This window comes from Macaca fascicularis, chromosome 7 (assembly GCF_037993035.2).
Source record: "Macaca fascicularis isolate 582-1 chromosome 7, T2T-MFA8v1.1".
NCBI lineage: Eukaryota > Metazoa > Chordata > Mammalia > Primates > Cercopithecidae > Macaca > Macaca fascicularis.
The window spans coordinates 83,807,526-83,830,255 of NC_088381.1; the positions used below are offsets into that span (position 1 = coordinate 83,807,526).

The following is a 22,730-nucleotide window of genomic DNA, read 5'->3' on the forward strand; positions in this document are numbered from 1 at the left end:
CTCAGCCCCCTGAGTAGCTGGGATTCCAGGTGTGTGCCACCACACCTGGCTAATTTTTTAATAGAGATGGTGTTTTGCCATGTTGCCCAGGCTGGTCTCAGATTCCTGGGCTCAAGCAATCTTCCCATCTTGGCCTGCGATTACAGGCGTGAGCCACTGCACACGGCCTATTTATTTTCTTAAACCAGATCGAATCTAAACAGAAACTGGAGAAGAAATCCTATTCAGGCTTGGTATTTACTGTGCATTCCTCCGTTGGCGAAGGTCCTCCTGAGTTCACAGAGCCCTGGAAATGCCTCTGCTCATCAGCTGCCTAATTCCCTCTCCACACTGGGCACCACCAAGTCTCTCCCTCAGTCTCAGAGCTCAGTTGCTTCTGCACCTCATCAGGGATCCAGCCATCAAAGCCAAGGCTGGGGACACTTTGATTAGAGTAATCCTACCAATAATGCAATTCACCTTTGTAACCGCAAATTTTGTAGTAGCCGTATTTTTTAAAAGTAAAAAGAAACACATCAAATGCATTTTAATAATGTTTTTAATTCAAATAATATGTTTTATTTAACCCATTATAGCCAAAATATCCATTTTAACATGCAGTCAGTATTAAAGTTACCTAAATACTTTTTTTTTTTTTTTTTTTTTTTGGCTGGTCTTTGAAATCCCATGTGTATTTTATTTACACTTACAGCATGTCTCAAATTGGACTAGCCACATGGAGTGCTCAGGAGTCCCATGTAGGGACCAGCTACCATGTTAGATAGCCCAGGCATGGCATCTGTGTTGAGGGCCCTGACATCCCTTTTGGATTCAACCAGGAAGTAGGACCTCACATGCACCATCATCACCTCTCACATGCGACTCTGACCATTTTCCCAACCCAGCATAAGAACTCTTCCCTCTCGCTCCTGCTCTCCTCCTTTTCACATTTGCATTTTAATCTGTTGGTGAAGATGGGTACAGTCCTGCTTGACCATTTCATTCAGTTTCTCTATCCCCTATGGTTAATTTGTTTTTTTCAAAAATGTATTTTTATATGATGAAATCTAAAAAAACAACTGCTTTCTTTCCTATACTAGACTTCTTTGCTTTGTTCTGGTCCTTATATCTGTTAGTATCCTCAGATTATCTTGAAATCCTCAGAGACTTGAAATACTAGTACTGACTGTACAGTTTTCTTACTCAAATCGATAGCATGTGGAAAGTTGAGAGCAAGCCATGCCATCACTTCCTGGTATTCTCCTTTGTGGGTTTAAGGAAGTAGCTTTTTACATTTTTTGGCTTAGAGTTCCCCCAAAGGACGTTCTGTCTAAGGCCTTGTTTCTGTACCTGCTTTAATTACGGTTTCTTCTCCAGTGTACGTTCCTGATGAGTGGGAGGTGGCTCGGGAGAAGATCACCATGAGCCGGGAACTTGGGCAGGGGTCGTTTGGGATGGTCTATGAAGGAGTTGCCAAGGGTGTGGTGAAAGACGAACCTGAAACCAGAGTGGCCATTAAAACAGTGAACGAGGCCGCGAGCATGCGTGAAAGGATCGAGTTTCTCAACGAGGCTTCTGTGATGAAGGAGTTCAATTGTCACCATGTGGTAAGAGAAAGTTCCTGAAAAGCCAAAATGCTGCACAGGAAGAGGGTATCACACAAGCCCCTCAGTGTGTTCTTGGCTACATATACCTGTGGGTTTGGTGTCTTGCCTTTGCCTTTTGGATGGTTACCCCATTACCTCACTGTTACCTTCCGACCTCTATGCTCAGACCAGGCCACAGCACCACAGAGACAGTTCCAGACAACACAGGCACCAGCAAGGGCCACCCTGACCCTCTGAGTCTTTCTCTTTTTGATTCCTCCCAGGTGCGGTTGCTGGGTGTGGTGTCCCAGGGCCAGCCAACGCTGGTCATCATGGAACTGATGACGCGGGGCGATCTCAAAAGTTATCTCCGGTCTCTGAGGCCAGAAATGGAGGTCAGTTTTCATTTCCACCAGTATTACGTGTTGCCTTGTCTAGCTGTCTTTCCTTTAGAACCTCTCTGCAAGGAAATGCTGTGTCTTTAAATCAGTTTACTCTTCCAGCGTCCAGTGTTTCTTACTGCATGCTCAGTTATAGGTCATTTGTGCAACGGATTTCCCCAACTAGAGTCAGACTCTGATCTTTGTGAGGGGAACTTCCTGTTCCTTGGATCCCCTCTGCTAAGCCCCTCTGTGCCTTTGTTCCTGCATTCCCTCTGCCCCCAGTCCCTTCCCCACATCAGTGTCCACCTGCCAAGCCAGGCCAGTGCCACTCTTTCCCCGAAGTTTTCCTGCCCCACTCCAGTAACCGTCTCCTCTGCTAACTTCTCGACGCGCTTGACTCATGTCCTTGCATGCATTCTCTCTCGTTGTGTTGTGTTGTGTTGTGTTGTGTTGTTGTGGGAGTGTGTCCCCCCCCCCCACCCCATTGTGTTTAGCTTTTAATGTCAGTCCAAACGCGTGGCTCGGGGCCGCATTTGTGGCAGGCACTCTGTCAATAAATGTGTGTTACAGTTCAAGGTTAAGCTGCCTGGATTCTTGCCCTTGCATCTGAGAAGTTGCTGGGTGATTTCCCACCCAGCTCTGTGCACAAGATGTTCACCCATTCATAAACCCACTCCCCACACACAGCCCCCTTCCTCGGCATTGTTGGTGGTCCTTGTCTTTGCCACTGGGAGTCTGGTTTCCTCAGACTCTACGTCCACGTTTCAGGATTGATCCAGGGTCAATGTCTTGCTTGCACTTTTGAATGAATGATCCCACCTCAGTGGCAGGATTTCTGCTTAGTTTCCTAAAAATTTCACTTTGGGTTATGAGCTTCAAATTCTAAACCTGCTGAAGTCCTATGCAATTTTTCATTAGTCACCATGGTATCTCCCCCCTCTGTAGTATTAACCTACAGGCCAGCTTTTTAACGTATGCAGGCATGACTTTTGAGTAATTAATTCTACAGATAAGCTGGGAGATAAATGCTGAGAAATAAAGCCAGCAACAACTGTGTTTTCATTTGGCTGCCTCCGTGGGTCCGAAGTCCTCCTTTTGACCCTTACTTTGCTACTTACGGGGAAGCAATGTGTCTGCTTTTATTCCTTAGAAGCAGTAACTTCCCCTTCTCGGCCCCTTTGGAAGTTCTTTTGCCGTTTTTCATTTGGGTTTTTTTTTTTTTTTTTTTTTTTAATGTTCTTTGAATCGGCAACTTAATCATCTTCCAAGTGACAGTTTCTTAATTTTAGTTCCAAACACCTGTTCATGTATGACTTCATTTATTTACAGCACATTGTGTTTGGGGCCAACTGTGGACTGGGGCTCCAAGCAGGGTGGTTTACAAAACTCCCACCCTCTGTTCCACCAAGCATTGGTCCCCAGCACCCCTGGGTGTTAGTGCCTCTTCCTGGTTCACTCACTCACTTTCTGTCTCTCTCTCTCTCTTTCTCTCTGTCTCTCTTGCTCTCTTTCTTTGTCTTTCTTTCTTTTTCTTTCTTTCTTTCTTTCTTTCTTTCTTTCTTTCTTTCTTTCTTTTCTTTCTTTTCTTTTCTTTTCTTTTCTTTGTTTCATTCTGTCTTTCTGTCTTTCTTTCTTGATGGAGTTTTGCTCTGTTGCCCAGGCTGGGGTGCAGTGGCATGATCTCAGCTCACTGCAACCTCCACCACCCAGGTTCAAGCGATTCTCCTGCCTCAGTTTCCCAAGTAGCTGGGTTTACAGGTGTGCACCACCATGCCCAGCTAATTTTTGTATTTTTAGTAAGAGACGGGGTTTCACCATGTTGGCCAGGCTGGTCTTGAACTCCTGACCTCAGGTGATTCACCCACCTCAGCCTCCCAAAGTGCTGGGATTATAGGTGTGAGTCGCTGTGCCTCGCCCTTGGTTCACTTTAATACACAAAACAGCATGAAGGAGAAAAGCTTGATGAAACAGGTGACTGGAGATTTGGCAGAGTATTTCCTGCCAGCATCGTTTGAGGCACCTCTGAAAAGTCCGAAACTTACTCCCTTCCTCCCCAGTTTCAGGCACAGAATAAAAATTCAGAACATGTGGCCTCGGTCATGGCTCTGTGGCTGGCTGCCTGTGGTCCTCAGCCAGCCACTGCAGGTTCCTGGGCCTCAGTGTCCTCAATATAAAATAACAGGGTGGGACAAGATTACTGAAGTCCCTTTCAGAACTAAAATTCACCTTTAGATTGGTCAGATTTAAATTTTTTTTTCTAGCTCATGTCAAGTATTAAAATGTATGTGCTTACCCTGCAGTTTCATTATATTCAGTCTGCTCCCCCGACCAAGATTCACTTATTTATCTCACTAAGCGTACGTGTATGTGTATACTTGCTTTAAATAGCTGTAACCAAATTAAAGATTTCTGCTAAGACGAATGAAAGAATGGCAGTGCAACACCATAAACTGACAAAATTTCAGCCCTCTCTCTCTGTGCTTAAAGTTGAGTGCTTTTATTGATTCTGTTGTTCACAGCAATTATAAATGACCACTTCATAACACATATACGTCATGTTGTAATATTCAAGTATTGTGAGCATAAACTTTACGTTTCACATGCATATTTCCTAATGCACCACACATATCTAAAGCCCTAAAAAGTAGTGATTTGGACTTACCCCCACTGACTTAATGTCACTTCCCCAGATAACCACGTGATAAGTATTTTAAGTCGCCAAGAGACAGCTTTGACAGCCTGTTCAAAATTCAAAGGTTTGTGTCTCTGAGTGTAGAGAACTAACCCAGAAGTACTGAGGAGTTGTTATACTGATTGCAAATACTAGCTTTCAGTAGAAACTAGCACCTCGTAGGGCAACAGCCAGCATCTACTGAGCATTGACTATGTGCCAGGCACCACTGGGTACTTTCTGTGCATGGCCCCAGGTCATCTTCTAATCAGTGAAACCATCGTGATACCCCATGTGGAAGAGCCTGGGCATGCTCATCCGGTGGCCTATCAGAGCCCTATGGCTTTGCAGTGTTGTGTGAGATGCTTTGCAGTCAGGAAAACCAAGGTAAAGTCTATTGCACTTGGATATGCGAGAGTAAAAGGTAGCATGAAAATTAGGGACTAGTGATTGTTTTAGGATGGAGAAACTTGGGCATATGTTTTATATAAAGCTTTTTATATATGTTTTTATATAAAGCTTTTTTCTAAATGGATGTATTATTTAGGGGTAATTCTTTTTAATTCCAAAGCCAGCATGTTGCTGTCCTCTGCAAACAGGAGATGCTTATCCATGTTACTTATTCCTGGTCTCCTCCAAGATAAGCTCCAGCTGGACTTCAGTTGTCAAGGACTTGTCTTCCATAATGCCCACAGAAAATAATAATGCCACATTGTAAGGTGAAAAGAGTAATCCTGGTATTTTTGTATTTTAGAAGAAGGTTAAAGGGAAAGAAAAGGATTAAATAAATTATAATGATGCTTTTATGGGAAACAAAATATACCATATCCATTTGGAAACACATTTGCTTACTTCCACACAGCCTTTGTAACGTGCTGTCCTTCCTCTTATCTGTACTTTGGTGATGGAAATAAAAGGAACATATAAACGAATAGTAATTTGAGTAACTGAGAATCCTTACTACCAAATATTGCTTGTTTCACTTTAAAAAATTTTTTGCCCTACCCACAATAGAAAATGCTGGTCCTAGAGAGAGCAAACTGGTGTTTCCCTCGGCAGCTCTGTGATGTGGTCAGGGAGCAAGCGCAGATAAACTTGCGGGAGCAAACAGGTGCCATGCTCTCCATGATGGTTTGTTCCTTCCGAGCAAGTCCTGGTTTCTTAGCATAAACAACCCACGGTGCCCAGATTGGACAAAGATGATTTGCAAACCTCGAAAGAAAATTGGCATAGAAAAACAATCCAAAATTCTCATGTGAATTTTTTTTTAATCTCCAACAGAATAATCCAGTCCTAGCACCTCCAAGCCTAAGCAAGATGATTCAGATGGCTGGAGAGATTGCAGACGGCATGGCATACCTCAACGCCAACAAGTTCGTCCACAGAGACCTTGCTGCCCGGAATTGCATGGTAGCCGAGGATTTCACAGTCAAAATTGGAGGTGTGTCCTTAGCTTTCCAGATCTGAGCAAGAACTGAACTCACAGGTGTTTTGAGGACCTTGTTGGCATTAGTCTGCCCCTGGAGAGGTTTTCTAGTGTGTCCCTTGAGTGCACGGACTCTTTCTTGGGAATGATGTGATTGTCTCCAGTTGATGGTCACAAACCTGGTGTGGTCAGTCCCAGTGCTGATTGCTCTTGGACATGGTGGTTCAGCTACTGGGCATGGTCCCTGAGGCTGCCTCTCCAGATATTTGAGGCATTTCTTGGTAGAACACATCTTAGCATTGGTTACAGAAATAATCAAGACAATGTCTTCAGGAGATTTCGACTTGGGAATAAAACTCATTGTCCAACTTTGCATTCATCCCTCAAATTTTCCTAGTTTATAAGGAGCATTGCTCCCCTTCCAGGGGTGCACATTGTTTTCTAAGAGGTGAGCTGCCCTAATGTTGAAGCCTCTGCACGGAGCAGGAGAAGTGGCAGGAGCTGGCATGGCAGTGCCTTAGGTGAGGGACGATCACTGCTCACTGGGTTTCACAGCCGGGGCCGGACAGCCTCCAAGCTCTCGACCACTCTCTCACAACACTTACTGTCCTGCTCTTAGCTGACCAGCCTACTGGTTAGACCCCCTTGTTGCCACCACCCACTGTCCCACCAGAAAAGGGGTTGAATTGAATTTCTGAGCAATGGTTAAAACCCACTTCAGCCTTTAGGTTTGTGTTTTTACTTTGATCTTTTAATCTGCCTAATAAAACACACATAACACCAGGGCTGCTCAGGAAACCACTACTTTTACCAGGATTCTCATCTTCCCACTATGATATGATGATAGTTTAGAAAAATACCAAATATTTATCCTGAGAAATTGCAGGGGAGATTTAACACCCAAAAGAAGCTATTTCAGATGGACCTCTGTGTCTAGTTCTTGAGCTGCCTTTTCTGGAAGTGTTCGCCTTCCTTTAGTAACATAGTTTTTTCTTTTAGTGGTGATTTTTAAATGAAATGTTTTAGCCCCTTTAGTGAACAATGAGAATCCTTTAGAGAATGGTTTCTTTTTTTGAGACGGAGTTTTGCTCTTGTTGCCCAAGCTGGAGTGCAATGGCGCAATCTTGGCTCACCACAACCTCCACCTCCCAGGTTCAAGCGATTCTCCTGCCTCAGCCTCCTGAGGAGCTGGGATTACAGGCGCATGCTACCACACCCAGCTAGTTTTTTGTATTTTTAGTAAAAACAGGGTTTCATCATGTTAGCCAGGCTGGTCTTGAACTCCTGACCTCAGGTGATCCACCCGCCTCGGCCTCTCAAAGTGCTGTGATTACAGGCGTGAACCACCGTGCCTGGCTGAGAATGGTTTCTAAAGTAGGAGTGAGTGTCTCTTTTTCCTCTGTAGGAGCTAGAGGTATTGAAACGGAGCCATGTCCCAGAGCCCACATCCCTCCGTCATCAGAGTTCCTTGTTCAGGATCCACGAGTGCGTACCTAGGTTTGGCACGTTGTGGTGTCCTCACGTTTGGTGCCCTGTGAAGCTGGGCAGCCCTTAGAGAGGCAAAGGAGTCCCGAGAGGCCGTCCTGCCTCAGGGCTCCCAGGGAAGAGTTGCCTGTGTCCCTGGCTGGGCTTCCTTCGTGCACCCAGCTCACTTCTTCCCCTTCTCCTTCCCCTTCCCTCTCTGTAGAACTCAGATTGTCCCCATGGAAATGTCAGCCAGCTCCCCAGCACAGGGGAGAGCACAGGGACTGGGGAACCAGGTGGGCCTGAGATGGGCCAGTTCTGTCACTAATTGATGAGAGACTTGGGCCAGGTGCCTTAACCCAGGAGCCTCAATTTCTTCACCTCGGAAGTAGGGTGATAATGTAACAGACCCCATGGGATTGTGAGGACTTGGTACAGGAAAGCAGCAGCATGTGCCTGGCACGGGGCAGGGCCTCTCCAGATGGCAGTTCCTGTCTGTGTCGTCTTCCCACCCTCCTGGCACATGGGAGGAACTCAGTTTCTCCCCACTGTGCATCACACTGGGAGAGGTGTTTTTTGTGCCAATTGCCATTTTAAATCCAAATCAGCAGGGATCATGTTTGCTGTTGAACCATGTGGCATATTTATAGTGTTTTTTGTGTGTGTGATCATGGTTTTTCTTTCTAGAATTTTAAGCTCTTCATGTGTGCTGAGGAAGATCATTTGTGTTTTTTAGTAGGATTCCTTTTCCACTTTGTGCAAGTAAAGGCAAATCCCCTATTTGCATGTGACTGGATTAATTCACAGATAACACTTTCGCACTTCATTTTTATTCTTCACAAGGGTTCAAGATGTTTTCCCAATGCCCAGCATCTCATGGATGACAAATATGACAAGTAATTTTACCAGAGGCAGTTTGAGGGCTCTTAGCATAGCGCAAGTAAATTATGTTGGTTCAAGTCCAAGGAACTTTGTTCTCTTTGTGTTTGCTTTTGTAGCCTTACCTCTTTGTGGCATGAGTTAGAGACATACATGAGCATTTTAAAGTAGAGAAGCCCTTTCTCCTGGGAAGGAGAAATGGAAGAGTCCAGTTAAGAAAAGGTTGTATGATTGAGTGCAAAATCAAAATCTCACAAAGCAGCAATAATTTAGCATTATAAAGCGAGCCTGCCATCAAACATCATTATGTGGCATCTTCTGGAGAAATGGAAAATGGAAGAAATTTTCAAAAATGAGTGGGAGTATTATGTTGAAAAACATATTGAGTAATAGCTTCAGGGGCCTCGTAAATAGCATCTCTTCGGCATCTTACTGGGTACTTTTGTCATCATGAATTGTTACTCTGAATATTTTCCCCCTTATTAAGCAGTGAAATTATTTACTTTTCTCCAATGATGGGGCAGTGCTACCAAGTAAATAAGCATCTGTACTCTCCTGTTCATTTGGTCAGGTTTTAAAACCGTGTGTAAATGACCATTGGTCTCTGCAGTACTACATATTTTCTTAAATCGTGGGACTCTAATTTTTACACTGCCTCCGTTTTTCTTAATTTTTGTTTTCAAGACAGGGTCTCTGTCACCCAAGCTGGAGTGCAGTGTTGTGATCATGGCTCACTGCAGCCTCGACCTCCAGGGCTCAAGTGATTCTTCCACCTTAGCCTTCCAAGTAGCTGGAACACAGGTGCACACCATCACTCACAAGTGGCTAATTTTTTATTTTTTTATACAGACAGGGTCTTGCTATGTTGCCCAGGCTGATCTTGAATTCCTGGGCGCAAGCAGTCTTCCTGCCGTAGCCTCCCAAAGTACTGGGATTACAGGTGTTGAGTCACTGCACTCAGCCTGCCTCCCATTTAAATGCAATAAAGGAATTAACTTCTTAAGGGAATCAGATTGTAAATATGTTAAAAGTGGAGATTGCTTGGTATTTGCTTGTCATGTGATTAATCATCCCTTACTGTCCCCACCTTATAAAATTGCAAACCCTAATATTTGGCTGCCTTAAAGTGGGACGTGTCTGTGTCTTGCCTTATGTCTCTCCACACAAAATGAGTGTAGGGTCCTCTGCTGCGACAGTAGTGGTGCCTGCTCCAGCATGTGACTCTGCACCCTCTCTTCCCCTTACAGATTTTGGGATGACGCGAGATATCTATGAGACAGACTATTACCGGAAAGGAGGGAAAGGGCTGTTGCCCGTGCGCTGGATGTCTCCCGAGTCCCTCAAGGATGGAGTCTTCACCACTTACTCGGACGTCTGGTATGACAGCCTTTACTGCAGTGCCAACCTGGACCCCCCAGCCTCCTCACTTCCCACCAGCTCAGTCTCCAGGGCTTTACCTTTCTCTGTTCATTGTTACCCATTTCCAGCTTTAGCTCAGTGTTGTGTGAGCCACGCTTCTTCATCATTGAGGTGTTCCTGTTGTCAGTGGGCTAGCTAAGGGCAGAAGGGCATTTGTGGGATTTTAAAGAATTTGTGGGACCAGCATTTCTTTCCATCTTCAGTGGACACCAATTATGTTTCCAGGAGCTGGGATGTTCCAGAAGCCATCATCTCTTTTTGTTTCTCCCCTGCCTGCCATCTTTCTCTTTTCCTCTTTAATAAACAGATACTGTCTGTGTGTCTGCCTCACCTAATCTAACCCTCAGATTGCAGACAGTGCTTTATTTAGACCCAAAGCTTATGAGTCCTGATTGTGTTTTCCTGCTGGTCCCATCTGCTGTCTGTCTTTCAGTGGGCATCCACCGTTGCTGACCCAGGGATGGTTATGGGAAGCAAAACGTCTCCCTTAATTGTAAACAGTGTCTTCTAGCAGAAGCTCATCGGCCGAGGGATCAGAGGCCTCTAGGTAGTATTGTTTATTGTGGTTCCTTGGCAACGTTGCAGAGAGGCGGTCAGGTTCTGAAATACAAATGAGGTTATTGGCAGGCTGAGGCCCTGGCACAGGCACCTTCTAGAATGTCAGCTAGTGTCTTGGCTTTCCTCTGGGGGGGATCCCGTTGCTGTTGTGTTACAGAAATGGTAGTTGTTTACTCCAACAGTCTGGATGACCGCATAGAGGAACTATTTCAATAGTGACTGACATCTTTTTTTTTTTTAACCTCGTAAACCTTTCACAGTTCAAGGGCCTTGGATCTTATTTTGAAGACAGGTGCAAATTGGAAATAGCATTTGAATATGACCTGGCAAAGCATAATTGCTTCTTGAGCTCAAGTATGAGATCTGTTTTGCAATCAGCTTGTCCAAGATGGTTATCTCTTTACTGTCAAAGCAAAGTGCTCTGCATGGTTTTTAGAAATTGGGATGGTGAGGAGAGGGCAAGCCTGGGTACGTGCATGCATCTGTTTATTCTAGGCTTTGTGCCTCCAAGAGCTTGGAGGTCAGCTTTGTAGTATAATAAAATAGAAAACTATACAGCCAGGGAGAACAGAAGCAGGATAGAACAATAAAGTGTTGTTAATATCTCTCAGGCAAATTTTACCCAAATTCTGACTAGCAGTTATTGCTACAAGCAGCAACAAAGGGACATAGGGTGTGTTCAATGCCAGTTTCTGTCCATTTGACTACATAACTACTATGAACCAATACGAAAAGATACGTATAAACATGAATAGGCGTTTGGTATTCATTCCATGAAATGTTCAGGCATTGACTGTGCTTCAGGTTTTGTTTGGTTTTTAACACAGGCTTTGAGAATAGCACAGGTCAGGAAGGCTAGGGCATTGGAGTAGGTTTCTCAGCTGTCCAGGCTCTGAACTAAAGCTGTCCCTCTCAAAAGAATGGAAATGATTTTAGATTGTATTCAACAGCACAAAGCAATGATTCCTAAATAGTTAAAAATCTAGAAAGAAACACAAATTTATTTGACTTTGTGGAAGAGACCCCAGAATTTTAGGATTTGGGATGTATCCCTGGAGTCAGGCACAGTCCCCAACGCACCCACAGCATCTTTGACAGCTGGTGGTTGAGCTTTTGCTAAGAGGTTTCTAGGGACTCCATGTTCACTTCCTCACAGAGGTAGGCCAGCCTCATGCTTTAGACGTCCTTGTTCTAGGCAAGTCCCTCGTGTTCTGCTGCGTCAGGCTCTGTGTGACACCCATTGGACCTTCTCTCTGTAGCACAATTGCATACCTTGCTCTGTTCTTGATAAGATAGGTCTAGGAATCATCTAAGGAGGTGTGTCTGTTCTAGGCAGAAAACCTCCAGGTTTCCTGCTGTCTTCCAAGACTTCATTCCCAGGCCCTTGGGCGCTGTAGCTGCTCTCCCCGCAGCTCCCTATAGCACCTGTCCCTCTGAAATGACAAGGGTGCCCTCTAGGCATGGAGCAGACCAGGCAAAGGACTGGGGAACCGCACCCCACAGCCTAGAGCTGCGTCTTCTTCCTGAGCATCTGGATCACCCAACACATAATCTTTATTTTTTATTAAGAAGCTTTCTAAATAGTCACAAATAGCCAAGGTTATTTCCTTCTTTCATGGCGAATTACCATCTGTGGGGAATGTGGATTTCTCTGTAGGTTTTAATTTGCTGGTGAGTGGGCCATTGCTACCATCACCTCCTGGTGTGGGGAAGTGTAGTTACTGAATGCTGCCTCCATCCAGCACGGGCATTGTGGGGGGACTCAGAGCCGCAGGTCTGCTCCCTGGGGAAACAACCTCAAGATTCCTAATTAGAAAGGGCTTTACACAGAAACATTTATCTAATGTTTGAAGATTAAACCTGTCCATGAAATGGAAGACTTGATTTTATATGAAGTCATGAATAGCCAACACCACATAGGAAAATACCGGCTTTGAAAACCACAGAAGTGTTGCATATTTCTCAGTGCTTCTGACTGGCTGTGTGGCTGTGTTAAACATCAGCTTCTCTGGCCTTCGGTTGCTCCATCTGTAAGGTAAGGTCTGTCTAGAGAAGTCTGTGGTACCTGAATAGAGGTTTAAATGGCTGCTGTGGCAACTGGTATTGGGTAGGGATGGTTCAATCTCCACACCTTGCAGTTGTCACATTAAGCTGTGAAGGACGACAGACTCCAGCACTTGGTGGCCCTCGGTGACAGGTGATGCTGACCTCAGACAAGAGTTGCTCAGGAGATAGGCTTTGCAGTTCAACTTGACAAGCATTTGTGGAGAGCTGGGTCTGCTACCTCCTGTATTGTTGCCTGTGTGTGATGATAAGGCTCTTGGGGGTGTGGAAGATGCAGGGATGATGATGATGATGATGATGATGATGATGATGATGATGATGTCATCATTGTTGTCCTGGTCCTTGAAGGATAAAGTCTTGTGGAGAAGAGGAAGCAATTCTGACAGTTTGGGGTTGCAGAAGCCTTCACAGAAGAGATGAAGTTGTGTAGGCACCCTAAGTATGGATTGTCACAAAAGGAGCACAAGAAGCGGGGCAGGGCGGGATGGGGGAGTTCCTGGCAGTGAGAATACTGGGCAGGCATGGCAGTAGGGAGCGCCTGCTGCAGGTGGGGTTGGTGGGGTTTCCTTGGGGGACTTAGGCTGCAGAGAGATCAAGCCAGGCCTCAGCTGTTGTGTTAGGGATTCTGGACTAATTCTTTAAGCCCTGTTAAGGTTTCTGAACCGGAGGGTGATTAGAGCTGTGCTTGAAGTTGTTCTTGTTAGCCGGAGTATACGGCTGCGTTGAGCAAGACGCTGTAACCAAAGAAGAGGGGTGTGGTGGGCCAGGCAAGGAGGATCCTGCACACTGAGGGAGCTCTGGGGGACAGAAGGAGGGTGCCAGACCTTGGACAGATGTGAGCCTGAGTGGACAGGTCGCAGTGGGACTCCGAGGATGCCGAGGGCATGGGTGACAGCAGGCAGACTGCTCAGGTGGAATAGGCATCAGCTGCAGGGAAGCCAGGGAAGAACAGGGCACGAATCAGAGTTCAGTGTGAGATGCACTGAGTTTGTGGGTAGCCCAGTAACCGGGAACTTGGAATGGAGCAGTTGGGCCGTGAGGGCCAAGGTGGGAGCCATGCCGTGAGAATTGGCTGCCTGCAAGCCAGTGACACAGCCAGGAAAGGCACGTGGGGCAAGAGGAGAAGTGGGCCTGGGAGGGAGCCACATCCTCAGGCCATTTCCCAGACCAGCCTGCAGTCAGCAAAAGCAGAGAGCTAGTCATTTCTTCTTTTTTATTTTATTTTTAATTTTTTGTTGTTGGAGAGCTAGTCATTTCTTGTACCAAGCTGCATTTCAGATGTGTGGGTCCTACTGCCGCTGGCATCTGAGGCATGCTGCCCGTATGGCTGGGCTGGTTGCAGAAGGCAGAGCTTCCTGCAAAAGCTGAGGGAGAGCCCCTTCTCCCCTGGGCCCAGGCCTCTCTAAGCTGCTCTTTGGCCTCTGGGTCTCTTGTACAACCTGAAGATGACAGCATTTCTTGGTCACTTGCAGTTAAAAAGGACCTTGGGTTGGTCTGTCCTCTGATTGCTAAGATTCTATTTCTGTCTAGCATCTACTTTTAGTATCAATTTGTACAAAAAATTTTGATTCACCGAAAGTAGCTGAAGCAGTGAATAAAACATTCTCATACAGTCAGGGGCCCTGTGGACTTGGGCACAAGGTCAAGGTCCCAAGAACTCTTGGTGGAAAATCTCCTGCCCCAGGTTCTTCCATGAGGGTTAACCAGCACCTGTAGCCCAGGACAGGTCCAGCTAGAGTCCCTGCCCCTACTTGCTGATGAGTAGCCTACTTTACTCCGCCAAAGGGAACCACGTGGAAAGGCACACAGGCCAGGGAGAATTTGTGAATTATGGAGATTTGCCCTAGGAGGGCACATTTGTTTTGCAGATTCCAGCATTGTCTTTTTTAACATTCTGTCTGAAATTTGTGTACGTGTACTATCTGTTTTAATTTGTTTTCCAGTAGTTTGATCTTCTAAACTGACAAAGCTGCATGCATGGCAGAATTGCTCACTACAAAGTTATTCCTCAGCCAGCTTCTCTGCTTAAGGATTCTTTCTCCATGATACCCCCTACCAGCCAGTGCAGCGCACCCTGGTCCCCCCACCTATGACACAGGCCCTCCAGGCCAGCAGCTCCGCAGCTCTGTTGGAGGTGGGGGAGCAGCAGGAATTCTCTTCTCCCTTGGCCCAGCTGGACCTCAAGATCCCTATAGATCTTTTAAACATTCCAGGACCCAGGCCCTCACCCGAGACCAATCAAATCAGAGTTTCTATTGGGTGTCCAGACCTCTGTTGAAAACCTCCCCAGGAGATTCTCCTGTGCAGCCAGCAGTGAGAACCACTTGGGTAGAGGTTTCCAAAATTGCCTGATTATAAAAATCACTTGAGGAGCTTGGTAAAGCTTGACTGTCCCAGGCCTCATTCGAGGCTACCAAGTCAATGTCCATGCTGGGGCTTGGACAACAATGTCATTCATTTTGGGTTAAAGCCAGTTTGGGAGGTACTGCCTTGCCAGGTAAATGGCTGGGACTAGGTAGATGACAAACCCAGTATACTCTGCGTTCAAAGCACAGATCAGGGGCTTCCTGACCATGCAAGGGATGCTGAAAGTGCCCTCACCATCACCTTCATTAGCTCTACCACCAGGGCTGAATTTAGTCTATGGGGAACATTAGCAGCAACAAAGGGAGGATGATGTCCTACACTTAGCCCAGGGCCTGGCTCGCTGTCTGACAATCACTGTCACCATAGTAAGGACAGTTTCTCTGCTCAGGATGTAAGAAGTGCTGGAAAGTAAGGGGCAGCATGGTTCAGTCCATCCCTTTCCAAGCTCCTCACAGTTTTTTTCTCCCTGCAGGTCCTTCGGGGTTGTCCTCTGGGAGATCGCCACACTGGCCGAGCAGCCCTACCAGGGCTTGTCCAACGAGCAAGTCCTTCGCTTCGTCATGGAGGGCGGCCTTCTGGACAAGCCAGACAACTGCCCCGACATGCTGTACGTACTTCCTGGGCCCCCTCAGTGCTCTTCTGATTTCTCTTCTCAAATGCCTGTTTTCCTGGGTCACAGGAGATTAGATTAAAGCCATTCTCTCTGGTCCTTCGCCTCTCTGGCCAGGTGCGGCTGAGGAACGGTTCGTCCTCATGGAAGGAGCTGAGTTTGGTTGGTAGACCTGTGCCTTTCCATGGGCACCTTAATTCTACCCTATATTCCTTAATGCTTTCGTTCTGATTTGCAGTTCGCACTATAGTGTCTCAGGCCAAATGTCTCTGAAATGTTTGGCCAGAGTAATCCATCCTTATTCATCCTCTCCATGTGAGGTTTTGTTTCTTTTTAAAGAAGGCAACAACACAACACTTACTACTCTGAAGTCAAATTCAAGAGCCCCCCGCCCCACCTCTGGCAGGCCTGAGAGAACTGCTGCAGTGAGTGAGTGTACACAGAGCTGCATGGTCAGGGCTCCAGCATGCGCCATGTAGGGTCAGCTTAGTGTCTTCTGAACCCTGCCCCACATGTCTTCTCTGTTAAGTGTTCACAAAAGTCATAAACCATCCAAGTAACATGCTCTCCAGAGCTTCATCCACTGACCAGTGTGGACCTGGAGTGTGTGTGAACTGACATCCCTGCGAAGCGCTGGTGAACTTGTCTTCTCATTGCACTTTTTTTTTTTTTTTTTTTTTTTGAGATGGAGTCTCGCTCTGTCGCCCAGGCTGGAGTGCATTGGCGTGATCTTGGCTCACTGCAACCTCTGCCTCCCGGGTTCAAACAATTCTCCTGCCTCAACCTCTCAAATAGCTAGGGTTACAGGCACCCACCACCACGCCCAGCTAATTTTAGTGGAGATGGGGTTTCACCATGTTGGCCAGGCTGGTCTTGAACTCCTGACCTCAGATGATCTGCCTGCCTCAGCCTTCCAAAGTGCTGGGATTATAGGCATGAGCCATCGCACCTGGCAACCCCACTTATTTTGAAAAAACACTTTGCAGCTTTTAGTCCTAAGTTTTGTCAGATGACGAGAGAGTTTGTGATGCCTCACGGTGATGGTGAGGCCTCACTACTCAGCACTCCCTGGAGAAGCCCCACTTTTGGTGGAGGACTTACTCTGTGTCCATGGATGGTGCTGTTGGTGGCTCAGTGGAGGTCAGAGCTGCTGGAGCAGGGAGGCCTCTTTGTCTTTCCTGGAACGAGTTTGAGGAGGGGGTGAATGTGTTCTGGTTCAGTCGTCAGGTGCACAACAGGTACAGGTTGGGAACAATGACTTTGCTTTTGACATGCACTTTAAGGCAGGCTTCAGAGATTGTTCTGGATCTCCATAGGTGAACATAAAGGTAGGCTCCCACTAGTATCTCAAGACCAATTCAGGAGATTTCCAGAAATGCTTTTCAGGACAGGCCTGGCTTCACTTTGGAAAGGATACTGAGGAATTACTGGGCTGTCATGTCTGCATGAAGGCACCCAGCTCCTACCTCTCACCCATCCACCCACCTGGAGCCAGCACAGACTCAGGCTGGGTCCACAGTGGTGGGATGATAAATACAAACCAGACGTGTGTCAGGTGGACAGGAGGGAATGCAGGCTCCAGCAGCCACAAAAGCTTTGCTCATTTGGTCCCGTACAGTGTGGGCCAGGAATCCAGATGCAGGTGTTCTTGTCCTCCTGCAGAGTAGCAGGAGGCAGAAATCAAGATGTCAGTGGGGCTGCGGTCTCACCTGAGGCTCAGGGCCATCTTAAGGCACCTCAGGGTTCTGCAGTTGCAGGACTGAGGTCCCCATATTCTTGGCACCTGTCACCTGGGTACTGCTTTCAACTTCTGGAGGCCAAGGCCACTCACAGTCCTTGCCATATACACCCTCCGTAGGCCTGCTCATAACAGCAGTCTATTTTTTCAAGACTGATAAGAGGATCACTCTCTACTGCTTCTGCTGGTTTTTTACCTGATGAGGTCAGATCTACCCGAGATAATCTCTCCCTTTTAAGTGATTCAGTCAACTGATTAGAAGCCTAATTAGAGGAGTGAAGTATCCTCTCATGTTGACAAGTCCCACCCATACTCAAGTGAGGGGATTATATGGGATATTTACACCAGGGGCAGCAATCTTGGGGGGCATCTTAGAATTCCATAGTCTCAGAAATCATTGTCCTTATCAAACAATCAAGGTGCTATTTTTGTTTCATAGCACTTTGAGTGTTGCTACAAATACTGAATCCCTAAGCTCCTTGTAAATGGCCTGCCTCTGGAGGGCATGGGGTGGGGAAGACTAGACACACACCCCTGTGCTTTGGGAGTATGTTGGCTGGGCGTCATGCTCAATTAGCTGCTGCTTCTGAACATAGGTTCAGCTAAAGTGTATCCCAGGCAATGGACACTTTGTGTGGAATTCAGAAAGGTGGCTGCAGGAAGAATGCCAGGGAAAGCCAGAGTGAAGGCATCACCCTCGCACAGCTAGCACACGTCGGGGTCCCCATTGTCCTATCGAGGCAGGGCCAGAACCAGAAAGTTGGCTGGTGCCCTGGGCCTGTGCCAGTGATGGGAGGCTCCTCTTCTCTGAGGGTGGCACCTACAGATGCAGAAGCACTGGGTTTCCTGGAGCCCTCATCAAGCAAACTTGCTAGCATGGCCTCTTCAGAACTCCACAATCCAAACTTGGAAGAGACTCGAAAGACCACTTAGTACCTTTTCTTACCCAGTATAGAAATTCTTCTTCTCTCTGTGTTAGTTTTTTATCGCAGTATAACGAACTACCCAAAACCTACTAGTTGAGAGCAACAGTAAACATGTATTATCACTCAGAGGTTTCTGAAGGTGAGGAATGCAGGAGCGGCATAGCCGGCTGGCTCTGGCTTGGAGCCCTTCTCACGGTTGCAGCCCAGCTGTCCGCTGGGGCTGCAGTCATCTGACAGCTTGCCTGGGGCAGGCAGACCCACTTGCAAGGTGTTGCTGCATAGGTAGTATGCCCTGCATGAACCACCCTGTTCTACATGGGCCTCTCTGGAGCACTGCCTAAGTGTCTCAGGATGTATAGCTAGCTTCTCTTAGAGCAGAGTTTGGCACACTCTAAAAGGCCGGCTAAAAAATATTTTTGATGGGAGGCTGAGGCAGGAGAAGGGCGTAAACCCGGGAGGCGGAGCTTGCAGTGAGCTGAGATCCGGCCACTGCGCTCCAGCCTGGGCGGCAGAGCGAGACTCCGTCTCAAAAAAAAAATACTTTTGACTGTGTGGGCCCATACGACCTCAACTGTGACTACTTGACTCTGCCATTGTGGAGCAAACACAGCTGGAGGTGTCATATAAGCTAGTGTGGCTGTGTTCCAATACAATTTTATTTTTGCATACTGAAATTTGAATTCCACATAATCTCTTGTGTTGTCACAAAATATTCTTATTTTGAATTTCTTTTAGCCATTTACATTAAAACCATTCTTAGGCCATAGACCTTGGAAAACTAGGCAACAGGGCAGATTTTACCCACAGGTACATAGTTTGCCTGCTGTGCCCTAGAGTAAAAGATCCAGGACCTGAGCAGAAGGCACAACGTCCTTTCTGACCAGACTTCAGAAGTCACACTCTGAAGCTCCCACCTTCTCCTTCAGGTTACACCATGTGGGAGTCAATCACATGGGGATGTGAGCTCCAGGACACGAGGGAGAGGACCACTGGGGCGCACACACACACACACACACACACACACACACACACACACACACCCAGTGCCCCTCACAGGTGACCATCCGCTCCACACTTTGAGTAGTACAGCCACTGTTTTCTTGTCAGCCATTATAAGAAAAATCATGCTTTCGAGTCTGAATATAAGCCATGGAGTATGAGAGCTGACGACCACTGAATTTGCATAAAGGTACAGTGCCAGAATCTAGGCTAATATTAGAACTGGTGGTATTTTAGCAAGCTTAGAAACACCCCATGAAAGCAGGTGTGAGTTTTGCTTCTGTGGTTTGGGGTGGGTGAGGGAGAGTGTGTTGTTTTTGTGCTTTCTCTTTGACTCGGGTAAACGTTTTATCTACAAGAGACTTGTGGGATTCTTACTTTGTCCACCTCCAGGTAACTGGGGTCTTAATATTAACGTAAGCTGCCTGGGATGCAGCCTACCTGCCATGGGAAACGCAGGGCACTTCCTGTTCCCAGCATAGAGTGACAAGGAAATTTACTCAAAGCGGTTACTCTGACATTAAATGTTTACTTCAGGAGGCATTTCTGCTTTGCCATCGAGAATTTTTCTCCCTTCCAAGAAAAAAGTAGAATGAAAGGAGGCAATTTGGTTTCATAGGGAGTGTCCATGTTGTCATTCTGAGTTTACTGATGAGCTTACGTGAGAAAGGAGGGTTCTGGGATGGGAGTTCTGTTGTTACAAGACATGAAAGAATGGCCTCTGTTTATCCCAGAGAGGAGAGTCCGTGAGCCCTTGCGAGTTGCCGTGAAACCTCTGCCAGGTCCCAGTTGAGAAAGTGTGTGAGTTGTGTGGTTCTGAGATCTGAACAGGCACTACCTGGTGACATTGGGGGGCTGAAGGAGCTCAGTGGCTGCAGGTGAACTGGAGCTCACCATCAGGAAGTAGCCAGATTCTCACCCCTCAGTGTCACCGAGTGTTCTGGCTTTAGAGGAAGGACTCCATGGTCCCCAAGCAACGGGGTGTTGAGGTCTGAGTCTCAACGCCATGACTCAGTGTGAATTGACTCAGCAAGTACCACGGCATCAGATTTGGGTTGTGGTTCCCTGTTGGGTCTGTATTTTAGATTGATGACAAAGCCCATCCTCAGCCTTATTTCAGCCCAGATCTCAGTATTTATGCCACAGATGTTGTTAAGCCCCTCTGGGTGCATGCTGACGCTGAGGTCACACAGATGAGCCAGGAGTGGCCCTGGCTTTCATGAAACGTAGTGACGTAAAAGGTCCCAGCTCTGATGCTCCGGGATAAGGGCCGGGACAGAGGTGTGAACGCAGCCGTGGAAAACTTGGGCTAGGAAGCCATTTGTTCTGCTGGTAACACTTCCACAGCTCCACGTGTCCGGACTCTTGCCAGAGATGTCTTCGGTCTGCAGGATTCAGGAGGGAATCTGAACTTTTAGCCTGGAGCATTATCAACTAATAGATGAGTCTGAAACAAACTTAGTGAAATCTGATGGTTTTTTGTATTTTTTCCCATTGCTGGAATCCCGGTTTGGTTCTGCGGGAATCGAGTGCTTGAGTGGGATCCAAACAGGCAGGAAGGGCGCTCCTGCTCAGTTATTCCCAGTGAGCTCACGGAGGCACACAGGCCCCATGTCCTCCTGGCTGAGGCGTGGTTCCTAAGACAACCCTCACTGTTGAGGACTGCCAGCAGAGAGACACATTCAGCCCTGCAGGTCCTCTGGGAATCCGGTGAGCGTCGGCAGCATGCGGGAATGTGCGGGTGCCTCGTGGCCTGCTGACATCCCACACAGGTCACAGCCTGTCCAGTTCAGGACATCAGGGCCAAGAGTGGAATGGGAATACAGAGGCACCTCCGTGTGCTCATCCTGCTGACCATCACCCAGCCTCCAGGGCGCACAGCTGGCCCCCAGGAGGCTGCTTCCCAGCAGGGCAGGAATTCCATTTGAGTCTTGTCCCTGTTCCAGAAGGGCCGGGTATGTGTCCCCCAAAGGGGAGAGCATTCAAGAAGGATGGCTCCAGACTTGCCAGAGCTGACCCATGGGGAAAAAAAAAAAAGGTGCTTTTTAAAAGATGAGTTTTATCAGCTCACACATCCTTCTAGAGTCTAATGGAGATTTTTTGTATGTGTGGAAATAGTAAACAAGGTCTTGAATCCCACAGAGCAAAAAAGACTTCCTTTTTTGGGCAGCCCTGGAAGGGTTGTTACTCTGGAATGGTTTAAAAGAGGCATCACATGGCTTGTTTGTGCTGATGTCACTGCCTCGCTGCCCCTCCAGTGGCACCTCCTCAGTCCCCGGCCACAGGGCACAAAGCCAAGCACATCTCATGCTTTTGGCCCGGGTACACTTCTGCCCAGGGGCAAGTCAGCTGGAGAGGAGTTCACATCTCCAGCCATATGGAGATGCATTTCATGTCATTATGGCCTATTTTAATTCTTTTTAACCCCGATCGTTTTTCTTAGGCAGTGATGGGGAGTATGGAAAGGCAGGCTTATTTGTCATCAAGCTGCCAGTTTTTATCACTGCAAAGCACATCCCTGTGACATCTGTGACTGTCTCTTGGACAGTTAGGCGAGGGAGGGTCTCCTGGTGGGCCCAGGGTTACTCTTACTTAGATTAAGAGAAAATTCCTTTTTCCGGGGTCGTTGGCAATCAAAGTGTAGTCATCCTGTTGCACAGAGAACTCCATCCCAGCTCCACCCTTACGAATTTCGTAACCTTGGACAAATTATTTAATGTCTGAGTGCTTCTGTTCCCCCGTCTGTAACATGGGTGTATATTATAGTCAGTAGCACCTGCTTCACAAACTCATGAGGACTTCATCAGTTCACACACATAACTGCCTCACTGCCTGGCACCTAGTGTGCACACGGCATTCTGCTGTGGGGTAGACTTAAAATGGTGGCTAAAGAGATTCTTTTCCGGAAAAGTGGCCACATGGAACTCTCCATATCTAAGAAGCATACTGTGGGGTGCTTCATATTTTGTCTAATTCCTTTACCCCCAGAACAGGAACCCGCAACCATCCTTCTGTAAAGGGCCATATGGTAAATAAGCATTTTTAGACTTGCAGGCCACGGTCTCTGTCCTAATGTCCTCAGCTGGTAGTTGTAGCTGGAAAGCAGCTGCAGCCCACATGGAAATGAGGGAGCATGGCCCATGCCAGTGCAGCTGATGTGCAGAGGTGGGTAGCCCCGGGTTAGACCCTGTGGAGATGCAGGCCCCCAGGCTCCAGAACGCTGAATTCTAGTGGATTCTGGATGGCTCTCCCTCACACCTAGGCCCACCCTCCCTCAAGGTTGCACCGTCTCCATCTGAAGGAAGCTGCCAGGTGGCCATTAGAGCCCTTCTCTTGGCAGGCCAGCTTCCAGGCCTAGTGGCTTATCTTACATCAGGGGCCTCCCCTTGGAATTTTCCCTGAAAGCCAGAGATGGGCAGGTGGTCTGTGGTTAAGCAGCCGGCCTGACAGGAGGCTAGATGCCATTGGGTGCTTTGAGTTTCCTAGATGTGGAGAGTTCTATGTGGCCACTTTTATGGAAAAGCATCTCTTTTAGGAAGAATTTTAAAACAAAGAGGAGAGCTTCCTGGTGAGAACAGAGGTGGAAAGGAAGGCACTTTGGTTTCACGCTCACGTAAGAGGACTGTTGGCGGTCACTCCTCAGAACTATGGCCAGCCCTGG

At 47.3% G+C, this 22,730-nt stretch overlaps 1 protein-coding gene across 5 annotated transcripts in view; it reads left to right on the plus strand.

Annotated features, from left to right (window-relative positions):
• Positions 1–22,730, plus strand: part of IGF1R (insulin like growth factor 1 receptor) — a 319,076-nt gene that overhangs the window by 287,806 nt on the left and 8,540 nt on the right. For all 5 annotated transcript variants that reach the window (XM_005560575.5, XM_005560576.5, XM_073996803.1 and 2 more), the window contains 5 exons: positions 1,357–1,586; positions 1,850–1,960; positions 5,901–6,060; positions 9,636–9,765; positions 15,269–15,403. In XM_005560575.5, coding sequence (XP_005560632.1) covers positions 1,357–1,586; positions 1,850–1,960; positions 5,901–6,060; positions 9,636–9,765; positions 15,269–15,403 — 766 coding nt within the window. The remainder of the gene's footprint in view (positions 1–1,356; positions 1,587–1,849; positions 1,961–5,900; positions 6,061–9,635; positions 9,766–15,268; positions 15,404–22,730) is intronic.